This window comes from Falco naumanni, chromosome 10, assembly GCF_017639655.2.
Source record: "Falco naumanni isolate bFalNau1 chromosome 10, bFalNau1.pat, whole genome shotgun sequence".
NCBI classification, from domain to species: Eukaryota; Metazoa; Chordata; class Aves; order Falconiformes; family Falconidae; genus Falco; species Falco naumanni.
The window spans coordinates 22,739,614-22,752,186 of record NC_054063.1 but is presented as its reverse complement, the minus strand read 5'-3'; the positions used below and the strand labels follow the sequence as shown (position 1 = coordinate 22,752,186).

General features: G+C 56.0%; 1 protein-coding gene across 1 annotated transcript; it reads left to right on the top strand.

The window, feature by feature from the left end:
- Window positions 1-11,742: 11,742 nt before the first annotated feature.
- Window positions 11,743-12,312, top strand: LOC121095264 (corticoliberin-like). Its single transcript, XM_040609818.1, has one exon. The coding sequence runs from the start codon at window positions 11,776-11,778 to the stop codon at window positions 12,166-12,168; it is 393 nt and encodes a 130-aa protein (XP_040465752.1). The 5' UTR covers window positions 11,743-11,775; the 3' UTR covers window positions 12,169-12,312.
- Window positions 12,313-12,573: the final 261 nt, after the last annotated feature.

Below are 12,573 nucleotides of genomic sequence, written 5' to 3'. Positions count from 1 at the left end.
GGCCATGCTGGCCAATCGTGCTGGGGCGGTGAGAGCGAGAACAAAAAAAACCACTTTTTTTTTGCCAAGATACTGATCTAAGGCTTTCTTAGGCAGCCCCGACCATGAGGTTACACCACAGCAGGGCAGCCAGTGCTGCCCGCACCACCACTGCAGCCCTCCTTGCCAGCCCAAACAGCCCTGCGAGGGTCACGCCATTTTAATTAAGTGGAAAAAGAAGAAAATGTCGTGGTTTGTTGAGCCGCAAGCACCATGCTTCCCAGGCACAGCTGGGAGAGGCAAGCACTGCTGCAGCCCCAGCTCACGCCTCTGTTGACCAGCAGCAGGGACAGCTTGCAGGACGGCCACCCCTGCAGCAGCCACAGCCTTCTGAAACACAGGGATACAGGGGAAAAGGGGGGGAAAAAAAATCCCTTTTTTCTCATTACACACCAGGGCAACGCCACACTTCCAGCTCCCCTGTTAAAATAACCGAGAAAACTTCCCAAAGGTGTTTGATTTATTGCTGTTGCAAGGTGCCTGCAAACCTGGCCGCAGCCCCCCGCCATCAGCCATCGTGGGGGTCCTTCCCCCCTGCTGCAGGACCACCAGCCCCAGCAGAGCCCGCGGTGCCTGCAGTGCCCACAGTGCCTGGGCCGGCTTTGCTGTGCTTCCTGCCCAGCGTCTAGAGCAACCAAACCACAGCTGATCTGACCAGCAGCAGAGGCTCTTCAACACCACCTCCTTGTCACTAAAAATAGATGGAAGCGGTTAAAAAAAAAAACACCAAAAAACACAAAAAGCCGAGAATGATATCTGCTTGACCATCAAAGAGAAAACACATTCATTTTGAGGCAGGAGCACCTGAGAGGAGAGCTTTCAGGTTGTATTTTCTCTTTCTGCTGCAGATGGGCTTGGTTTTCTTTGAAAACAGATGAAATATGTCATTGTCACCAGCCAAAGGTAACTGCCTGAGGCATCTCCAGGGCTTGGGGCTGGAAAGCAATGCTGTGATCAATCGGGTCAGAACAAACGACTCATTTTCCTTTTGAGCTTGCTACCGTTTGTTTCCTATTTGTACAGAAAGAGGCAGAACTTGTGGGCTGAAACGTGCATGCTTGCCCCACCACTCATCTGAGAACTTGGCATTCATTGCAGGAGTGGGCTGCACCGACGAGCACAAGCAGCAGCCTTGCTGCTACCCCGCAGCACCTGGATCTGGGCAGAGCAGCGTGCCACAGCTCTCCGGACCTGGCATCTCCAGCCTGCAGCTCTGCAGGGTACCATCTTGGCCAACTGTAAAAAAAAAATGCTTAATTTCTGCGTGTTATAAACGAGAAAATGTGTTGCAACTAACCACTGGTGAGGCTCGCATTGCAAACACTGCTCTGCTAACAGAGGCGTTCTTTCAGAAGTTTTTATCAAAACAGCAATGGAAATGTTGTATGAGGAGTATTTGAGGCCGGCGATCAGACAATACATCCGACACGTTATATGCTAACGTGTTTACCTGAGGCCACTGGAAAATTTTTCACCGAAACCTTAAGTTAAATTCACACTGCCTGTTGCTGAAAGCAATCCTTGGTCAAGCTCGCTCACCACAGAGACATATATAAAAATCAGAGACATTTTGAAGACTTTATTTGACCTCAAAAAAACATACGCTTTTTTTGACCCCTCTGGCCAAACGGAACAATTGCAACGAGAAGAGAAAGGGCTGGGAAAGAGTTCAATAAAATGATCCAAAGCGCAGGAGAAAGACGCGACATGCAACTGTCCGCAATGTCAAACTAGGAATTGTGTTTCTTTGAAAAAATATGCCCTAGATCTCCGATGTAAGATTTGAAAAAAATGGCTGCAGCTCAAGCTTCCAGCCATCAGGATTTTACAGTGCAGCACTTCGGGAACCTTCTCCTTGTTTTGGGAGTCCTTCACAAGCCCAGGGATACAGATGTCTCAGTCCTGGTCGGAGCAGGGCTCTGCAGCTGCCCTGCCGTTCTCAGTGGCTTTGTGCAGGTGGAGAGCAACATCTGGGGGCTGAAATGATCTGCACTACATTTCTGCTGTGGCCAAGCCACCATGGCAGAGCCATACCGACCGCTGGCCGGGGGCTGCCCCACACCACACGCCTGGGGCTCTGGCCGCAGCAGGCTGGGTGGGGCAGGGGTCTGGTTAACGGCAGGCACGAGAGTTTTGCAGCGTGCATCTGGTAGCTTTTAGCAGCCGGTCCAAGCTCATCTGGCTTTCTTTTCTAAGCCTTATCCTTAGTGTCTTACATGGCTCGTTAGCCAGTAAAATTACATACACCTTGAAACTCAGTGCAACATCCCTGAGAAGCAGCAGCAAGGGCTTTAGCAGTTTATCAAATACTGTTTCATTTCCCAGTGCTCAGCAAATACATTTGCAAAATTGTGCTATTTTGCCTGTCTTCCTTGCTGAAACAATTGTTTTAATTAATTAATGGGAAAAAATATTGTTGTGCTAATGACAACTTGCAGTCTTAGGTACAAAAGCAGCAGCACACTCGCACACCATAGCTGGGAAGACAGACAGCTACTGAGAGTCGCGCTATTTAAGTGACTGTCATGTTTTCTCTGTAGCACCACAAGCTGTGCTGGGGAAGGGTAGGTTCAGCATGGAGCACCCATGGGTGCGGGCTGCAGATGCAAGATTCCCTGCTGGGTAGGAGCAGGTCGGCTCACACCAAGGGCAGAGGTCTCTGCCCAGCTAGGACCTGCTGTGCATCCCACCACTGCTGAGTTCGGGCACTAAATAGCTGTGCTCCAGGGAAAGCACAGGTGTTAAAACACACACAGTCAGAGCAGAGGAAGACATCTTGGATCATGAGTATTCCTTTTCTGCTTTTAATTAAGTGCAAGAAAAAAACAGAAGAATGTGCAAGTGCCCCCCTTCCTTCTTTTCTCATGCAAACAATAGCAGCGGTAAGAGACAAGGAGGGTTTGAGCAGTGCAGCCTCTCCAAGCTCACTGGGCCACACTGATGAGTGCATTACAGGTATCGCCTAGTCCCTGAGCAGCCCGGGCTGAGGTAACCCCCTGTGACACAAACAGGGAGGAAAACAAGAGCCCTGAGCAGTGAGACTGGAAAGGCAGAGCATGCAGGGAAGGAGATGGGCTCACAGCCTCCCTGCAGGCATCCGTCCCTCGGGAACAGGCGAGCCCGAGCCAGGGACAAGGAGGAGATCTCCACTCGTTGCAGCAGGACCCTGGGCCTGTTGCACCTGGGAGCCACTCTGGCACCAGGACCTCCACTCTGAGCCCAGTTTGAAGGATGTGACTTGGTTGGCTAAATATACCCTTCAAATGGCCAGCTGGTATATTTATATATATTTATAAATATATATAAATATAAATATATATATTTATTTATTCATATTTATAAATATACCCTTCAAATACCACTGGTGCTGGTACTGAGGCATTTCCTGCACTCATCGTTGCCTTTGCTGGTGCAGAAGGACACACACGCTGCACGCTGCAGCCGAGGAGGTTTTGCAGATGGTTCCCACCAAAGAGATCCTGTGCAGATACCTACACCAAGGCTACAGCGAGCTCCCAGTGTCGCAGCTTTTCCCAGGGGTGACATGGCACTGTCACACGGAGCTTGGAAAGAGCTGGGCTGCAGCTCCACAACCCCTCTGCCATCACGCAGCATTTCCTGGAAAGGGGCACTGAAGAAGATGGTCAACCCAACCCAGGTCCTTGAGGCACCAGACTGACCCCCTCCACCACCACCATTGCTCACCTCCGCAGCCCCATTTCAGCTCAGAAACCAGGACATGGGGTTCTTTACACCCTCAAAAGCAGGGCTCAGCACCGAGCAGAGTGAGACAGGGGCAGCCCAGGGCACTGGTGGGGCTGAGGGAGAAACACAGGCTGGAGCACACCAGGAGCTGTCAGAGACTCTGCAGTGGCCGAGGGAAACCACCCTTTGCAGAGGCAGCGAGGAGCGCAGCTTGCCCCACAGCTGTGTGTCCTGCCTTATACACGCACTGCTCCAGCTCCACAGAAATGTGCTGTGCCCCTCCAGACCAAGGGACACTGCCTCAGGTGCACCTGCACCCGTTGGTAGCATCCCCATTTTCATGGCAGGCAGTGTTCCGCCTTATCCTTTGCTCTCCTCTGTTCTACAACCAAAATGGCTCTTTGGGGCACACCAAGGATAAACGAAAGATCAAAATCAATCACTCCTCTTCCAGATCTGTTCTCTTTAAAGCCGTGAGGTGCAGAGGCTGCTCTCCACTCTGGGTTTGGCCTCTGCCACCTCAGCTGGCGTGGCTTTAGGGTAGAGGGGGATGTAGACATACGCCACAGCCCTTGGTCAGAGCAGGACAGAGCTTTGCCTGTGCTCAGGCTTCATTCAGAGGCAGCATTTAGGAAACACACTTTTTTGGTGGGTTGGGTGGAAATGAGGGTCTTCTGCTTGTTGAACTGAGGAATTAGACCTCTCCATCCCCTCAGGGGCACAGAGAGGAGAAAGCAGAGTAGCTTCATGCCCAGGGTGGACCCAGACACTGGAGGATGCTCTGCAGCTCCCGCAGCCACAGCATCCCTCCTCACCACCCTCTCTATCTAACAGGGGCCAGGCACTTTCTCATTTTCAAATGAGTCAAGAGAACCACTAAAACGCAGAGTTGGGTTGGGTTTTTGGTTGGGTTTTTGTTGGGTTTTTTTTTTGCTTCACTTCTCTTTGCCGCCCTGTCTGTCCATCGTGTAATGGAAATTTTACCACAGACGCTCGCGATGAACAAACAGGAAGCCAGCAGAAAGTGCGGCAATTCGCTGTAGCCCGGCTCAACTCAGCCGAGTGACACGAAAGGCCATAAAAGCCGGCATGGGGGTGGCAGGGTGGAGGAGAGCAGGCGAGAGGGGCCAGGCAGCTGGCGCAGGGGAGCTGGCTTCTGCCTCGCCTCCCCGGGGACAGCGTGGGTTTGCAGGTAAGGCAGGTGCTGCCCTGCGTCTTCTTTTTCTCCCTTCTGCAGAAATGATTTCTAATTATTCTTAGAAGGCCTTACTGCGTTTCTGCTCAGCTCCCTCTTGCAATGGGGGATGCTGGGAGCAGTGTACCGCTGCTTCATTGCTCTGTCCCAAACTTACTAAAAATTAACCTTGCTTGGAGAAACTAATTCTGTTTGGCTTTTCCTCTTTTTTTTTTTTGTCTTTGCAAGCCTATCATGTAAAGCTTAAAAAAACCCCAAACCCCTAAAAACCCCTAAAAAAAGCCCATCACAGATTTCCAACACAGGCATTTGAGAAGCTAAAGCTGTGCTGTGGCTCTGCAGTTCCCTTAGTTCTTGCCTGAAAGATTTTTCTTTCCTTTGCTCCTGGGCAAATCCAGAATCATTCTGTTGAAATAGTCTTGGCTGCGTATAGGGTACCTAGAGGTGCACCTGGCTCAGTCCATACCATACACGTGGGAATGTGTTAGGATCCAAACAAAGCAAGAAATCCAGAAAGGGGTTGAAAATGGATCACAGATTGCTCTGTGCCTTTTTCTGACAGCTTTCTAGGCCCGCTCACATCTTGCACGGAGCTTGTCAGTGCCGATCTTAAAAAATCCTTCCCTTTGTCTTTTTAGTTAGTTCACTCATCTTACTTGATGAGCTTTTAACATTCATTTTTCCACACTTACGGCAAATCACTCTGCCGTGAGGCTGCCAGATACAGCAGCCAGACATCCCTATCATCAGAGAAGCAATTTTCCATCCCATAGTATCAGGAAGCCAAATCAAAAAAACCCACCCTGTCACCTGCAGAGATGGGCAGAAGATTTTTGTGTTACTGAGATTCCAAATCCAGGGCAGACCCTGCAGAAGCACACCCTGCCGCTCCTGCTGCTTGCATGGGTGCTGCCGTCTGCAACCACGGGAGCGGCTGCTGCGGAGGGGAAGGACAGCTGTCTTCCCTCTCTTGGATGCTGATGGCCCAAGGAAACACAGCAAGGGAAGTGCATTAGGAGTGAAGATTATTTGAAGATAATGAGGTGCTAGAGAATTTCCTGGGGTGCAGGCAGACTCTCCATTAGTGGTGTTCCCAGGAACAGGCAGCTCTCAAAAATCGTTAAGGCAGAGTTAACCACACAGCCCGTGCCAAGCTCAGACCCATCCTGAGCCCAACCTTTTCGGTCCCCTGCAGCCCCATATGTGGTTCTGCACATTCCCAACCCCGGGCACTGCAGCCCTGAGCTGCCGTGTCCCCATTTAACAGTGGCACTGGGTGATTTCAGCTCAGCTCGTGGAGCGCAGTGCTCTGCCCCACACAGCCAGATGCAAACCTCTGCACCAGGCGAGCTGGGCTGTTCCCAACTCATTACGCATGTTGAAATGCAGCCGATGCCTGTTCAAGCAGGTGTGCAGCTCTCCCGCTCTGTACAGCCCCCATCATGTGCTTACCAATGGCTGCAGTGCACCCAGGCATGCACCTCCTTTCTTTGAAAAAACAAAAAAAAAAATCCACACAGGAGAGAAGTAGGGCCAGGATTTCAAAGGGCCTGCACTCACATGGCTACCCTCCTCCCTGCTCCCATCAAGGTAGAGGGGGAAGTTTTCCTCCACCGCTGAGCATGGGACCCTGTGCATCCCAGGCTGCTCAGGAGCACGGCACGGGGTCCCACGCTCAGTGGTGAAGGCCGTGACTATCCCTGCTTCTTCCCAACCTCGCTGAGCCCATGCATATGGCTTGACTGGAGCTGGTTCGCACCGACCACTCTCCCTGGGTCCTTGCATGATGCAACTCACACTCCCAGAGGCCCTGGGCACCTCCTGCCATTTGCATCGGTGGCTGGAGAGGGGCCCGGCTCCAAGTCTTGTATGCATGGCATGAGCCCTCCTGCCTGCCTTCTGCAGCTGCAAAAACCTGCAGGGCCGCAACCAGTTCCTGACAGGAGCAAAGGCCTTTGGCTGGTTCAGTCTGAATCAGGAGATGCCCATGTGCTGCAGCAGTTTGGCTTGTTCAAGTAACTCAAAGCCCCCATGGGAGCATGCAGGGCCAGCTGGCTGGGGATGTTAGGAGGATCGGGTAGGTCCCACAGGCAACCCCACCATAAAATCAGAGTCACAATGCCGCCTGTGAACACAGACGAGAATATCCACTGCTGGCTGTTAAACCCATGGACGCGGCCATTCAGCTGGCCCATGGCTGCACGTCCCCAGCCTGGGGACATATCCCTCCTGCTGCTCCTCTAGCACCTGCTTTGGGATGCCGAGCCCAGAAGGAGTCCTGGATGCTGCTGTGAGCCACCCCAGCAATGTGCAATGGCAGGAACAAAAATGAAGGTGAAAGCATGGGGAGCAAGCTGCCAGCCCAGCTCAGGCAGTGTGCAGGCAGGGGTTTAGCCCTGCCAGACACCCCTTTCCCTCTTCAACAGCCTTGACCCCGTGCATCAAGGTGGCTCCAGGGGAAAAACTCCCACCAGCATCCCTTTGGGAAGGGGCTGCTCCATGTCCAGGGGCTGAGCCGGGCTGGAAAGGAGCTGAAGTGCCACTGTGGGAAGGCAGAACCAAGGGGCTGCTTCTCTGCTTTGTCTTCCAAATTGCTCAAAGGCTGGGGGGTCTGGGTGAGCACATGGCGTGGGGCACAGGACATGGGGTACAGGGCACAAGGCATGGGGTTCAGTGGCTGCCCAAGCGAGGGGCACCTCGAGGACTGTCTAACCTGAGAATGGTGAAACATAAGGGTCAATCTCAGGTTCGTCAGCCCATGAGATGTCTTCTCCAGAGCAAGGATGGGCAGCGCTGGCCCCCACCAACACCCCACAGCCACCCCCTCCACCTGCCACATGGGGATGCACGGCGGGGAGCAGAGGGGCACCACAGCTTGGTCTGCCGCCTTTCCCCGATACACGCATGAGCCCTAACACGGCTGTTTGTGACGGTGGGGAAGGACTGGGGTGGGTGCCTGCCAGCCCCCAAGGAGCAAAGGGAGGAAAGTGGCAGGCAAATCCTACCCATTCCCTAGAAGAAGCTGCTGGAAGTTCGGCCACGCTTTAGTTCCAAAGCTGTCATGGTCGGTGAAACAGCAGCTGCCGCGTGCAACTTGCTGTTCACGAGACAGAAGGCTCTGAGAGTTAAAAGCGCCTAATTAGGAACCTCTCTGACTCCCACCAGCTGCGAGGCCGCCGGATCCATGCCTCTGCGAGCCAATGAGCGCAGCTGAGGGGTGAATTTGGCATCCTTGAAAGCATCATTAACACGTCGCTCCTCGCACTCCTGACTAAAGGAAGAGACAGTGACATCCCTAAAAGTGACGATAATAAATCCCCAGGCAGCATGCGGGGCCCTTCAGTGCTGAATGTGTCAGTAATTTATGAAGGGAGCAGGAAAAAAGATATTATTTTAAAAAAAAATTTCCAAGTTGAGCTTCCTAAATAAAACACAAGGACAAGACGCACTTGTTGGATTCACTGACTTTTCTACAATTAAATGACTAATCCTAAAGCACATGAACTGAAAGAAAAAATGGTCTAAAGCATTAGCAGCCCTAGTGCTGGCCGTGGGGGTCACAGATGAACGGAGCTGCATCTCCCCATGTCTGCACCTGGCTGTGAGGTTGTCAGTGCAGGAGCAGCTCTCTCTGCCCAGAGCCACTGGCTCGCTTCTCCCGAGCCAGGGTGGCCCCCAAAGCCCCATGGGTGATGTTCCAGGCATCAGCCCCTCCTGCTGCAGCTCTCCCCCTGCAGCCCCTGGCCCTCCTGAGTGCTGTTTCTGCAGAGCAGCCCTAGGACATGGGGCAAAAAGAGTTTTGCAGAGAGAGCCCAGCCCCACTTGCAGGGGGCAGCCAAAATCGCTGCTGTTGGGACCCCCGGCCATGGGCTGCCCCTAAGACCGAGGGCTCCCTGGCTGTCGGTGCCTGGCTCTGCCACCTCAACTCCCGCAGCTCTGAGACATCTGGGGTCACTTATCCTCGTGCTTGACCTGTGTAAAAATAAGCTGCAGATTCACTTGCATGTGTTATACCAATGCTGCCCCATGACAGAGAGCAGCTGGACAGGCAGGGGAGCACCAGGCAGGCAGGGGAGCAGCTGGGTTGGCAGGGCAGCACCAGCATGCGCTAAGTCCTGACCCAGCTTCAAGAAGACTTAAAACCATGCCAGGACCCCCACAAGTCAGCTCCATTCCCCTGTGCTGGCACTCCCCGGGGCCAGGGCTCCTGTCACTGGTGGAGCCATTCCCCTCTCCTGATGGGATTTGGGGGGTCACATTTGCCCACAGCTCCCAGCAGGTTGGGCAGATGCCCAGGGAACCGTGGGCAGGGCAGCAGGAGCCCACATCCGAGGGCTCCTGCAGCGCGGCGGGGACCGGCTCAGTGCCTGGCACAGCTGCGGCACGGGGTCAGGCTTTGGGGCACAGAGGGAAAAGCAGGCTCAGGTGGAGCGCTGGAAATTACAGCTGTTCTCGATGATTCAGTAAAGAAAAGGACTTACAAAATACACACACACAAAGCAAGTGGGAGGCAGATGCTACCCGCTCCTGCCTGCCCGAAGGCCACTTTGCTTCTGCTAGGAGTTGAGAGGGTGTGGGGGGACCCCCAGCTCACCTCCCCCCCCCAAATCCCCTTCACCCTTTCCAGTGACCCTCCAGAAAGCAGCAAAGCCTATGGTTTTTGGGTGGCTCTTGACCTGCGGGAGGACGTGGGGTTCTTGCTATTCATTCAAGTTCTATTTAATGTGGGTTGCTTTGTTTTTTTCCCCTTCTCTTGAAATGTTTATTTCTCATGAGGGAATTTTAGTTTTAGAGACAGCAGCACTTTTGCAAGATGAAGTGATTGCTGAGCTCCAAGTGCTGAATAATGAAAGCTCCAGCAGGGAGGGAGGAAAAGGCAAATGAATCACATGCATGAATCCCTTGGACCCCGATTTGCACCCAGAGGTGTGCGTCTGCTGGGCGATCAGGCCAGGGAAGGAGCGTGCCTTTTTTTCTTCACCAAAGGTGCTCCAGAAACACATTTACGCTTCTGAAGTGAAGTTTTCATCTGCACAACACTGGATGAATCACTCGGAGGAGCTGGGGAAGGTGTCGGGGCTGGCTTTGCTGGGCAACTTCCAAAGGAGCTGCGGTCACCAGTGGGGAAAACCTTCCCTGCGAAACAAAGTGGTGCAGAGCTCCGGGCTGATCCCATGCGTGTACCCCACACGGCATGCATGGCCCTGCGGGGGGTGGGGGGCTCCGTGGGGGTTTCCAGGGGACTGAGTGTGGATTTGTGGCAGAGTGCTTGGAAACACGTCCCAGTGGGATGCGGGAACGAGGGTTTGGTCCTGTTGCACCATCGTTGTACACGGTGGGTCTGTTATGCACACACACACCCACACACACCCCCCCACACACCCCCTCTGACCCCTCCTGGACCCCCCTTATCTCCTGAACACCCCCACCCCTCTGACACACAGAGAAACCCCCTTGAACCATCTGTGCCCACTTGCTTACACACCCTGCACACCTCCCACCCCCCATGCCCCCCCCGATAGCTCCAAAACACCTCCCTCACACCACCATACCCTGTGTACCCCCAGATTCTCTCCACATGCCCATGAACCCCGCATCCCCCACCAGACTCCTACCCTTGCACCCCCCGGATCCCTGTGTCACCCCAGACTCTCCTCCTGTGATCCCCATGTCCCCCCAGACACCCACGCCCCACGATCCCCCATGTTCCCCTTAGACTCTCCCCTGGTACTCCATGTCACCCTAAACTCCCCCCCCAATCCCCTGTGTCCCCCAGACTTACCCCTCACGACCCCCGGTGTCCCCCCGACCCTCCCCACAGTCCCTGTGTTCCACCCCAGACTCTCCCCCTGATCCTCCATGTCATCCCAGACTCTCCCCACAGGTCCCCCGTGTCCCTCAGACCCTCCCCCGATCCCCCGTGTCCCCCAGACCCTCCCCCCAGCATCCCCTGTGTCCCTCAGACCCTCCCCACGATCCCCGTGTCCCACCCCAGACTCTCCCCCTGATCCTCCATGTCATCCCAGACTCTCCCCCCAGGTCCCCCGTGTCCCCCAGACGCTCCCCCTGATCCCCCGTGTCCCCCCAGACCCTCCCCCCACGATCCCCCGTGTCCCCCAGACACTCCCCCTGATCCCCCCCCCGTCCCCCAGACCCTCCCCACACGGTCCCGGTGTCCGCCGGGCTCCCCCCACCCCCGCGGCCGTTCAGCACCGCGGACAGCTCCCGCCACCCCGCGCCGCGTCACGGGGCCCCGCGCCGCCCGGTATAGCGCGGTCACGTGAGTCCCGCCGCCGCCCCTATATAGCGCGGTGGCGGGCGGGCGGCGCGGTGCGGTGCGTCCTGCCGGGCGGAGCGGCGGCGAGCGGTGAGCGCGGCCGGGGACCCAGGACAGGGAACCCCCGGGAGGTGTCCGGTCCTGGGGGTATGAGGGTCTCATGACGGGGTTGGAGGGTCCCAGGTCCCGGGAGGGTCCCAGGTCCCGGGGGGTCCCGTCCCAGCTTCTGTGGGTGTCGCATGCTCGGGGGAAGACCCGGTCCAAGGGGGGGGGGGGGGGGGGGGCTGTCCCACTCGGGAGCAGGGGTGTCCCATACCTGGGTGGGGGGGGTTCCAGCGCCCGGGTGTCCTGTTCCAGGGACTTGCGGGGAGGGAGGGGGCTCCATCTGTGGGGGGTAGGGGTCCCGTCCCGGGGAGGTTCTATCCCCAGGGGGTCTTACCCTTGGGGCGGGGGACTCCCATGGTGTGAAGCCTGTCGGGTGCCCCCTGACTGCAGCGGGGGGGTGCGGGGGGCTGGGGTGGGGGGGTTCTTGCAGGCATCTGGCCCCGGAGCGGCTGCGATGCGGATCAGGATGATTTCGGCTGCCTCCGTCCTCGTCCTGCTCTTCCTGCCCTCGGAGACCTGCTCGCCCCTGCAGTGGCCCCGCGGCCCGTCCCGCAGGCTGACCCTGGTCCCCCAGCCCATCTGGGAGCCCTGGCCGGGAACCCCACCATCCCCGGTCCCTGCTGCCGGCCCCCTGCCCCAAAGACTGTGCCAGCCCCGTGGGGCAGAGCCCACCCCGGCCCACCGCAGCGCACGGGGGCTGCAAACCGGCAAGAGGCGAGATGGCAAACCCAACTCGCTGGATCTTACCTTCCACCTCCTGCGCGAGTTCCTGGAGATGTCCCGGGAGGAGAGACTGGCCCAGAAGGCGCTCAGCAATAAGCTCTTGCTGCAGAGTATAGGAAAATGAGGGAGGGTCGTGGGGGGGAATGAAGGAGACCGACCCCATAGCGAGCAGCCATGGCAGAGCAGAGAAGAGGGGGGGATGCTGCTGCCCAGCCAGGGGCTGGAGCCGTGCCCAGGGAGCCCCCCCTTGCCCAGCGGGGTTCCAATTGCTGCGTCCTGCGTGTTGCTCTTGCTGTTGTGCATTAAAGTCGCCCTCGCACCTGCCGTGCTCTTGCATCCTACGTGGGGCTGGTAAAGGTGACCCTTTCCTCTGCTCCCTCTTGGGGTGGGGGTGGGGGCAGGGGGTATCCTTGATTTTGAGCCCTCTGGATCTGTCCCCTTTGCAGACACAGGGTTTGGGAATGCTTTGACATATCAGTGTTGCAGCAGTCATGGGTAGCGAGCACCCCTTCCCCTCCCAGAGCTGCTC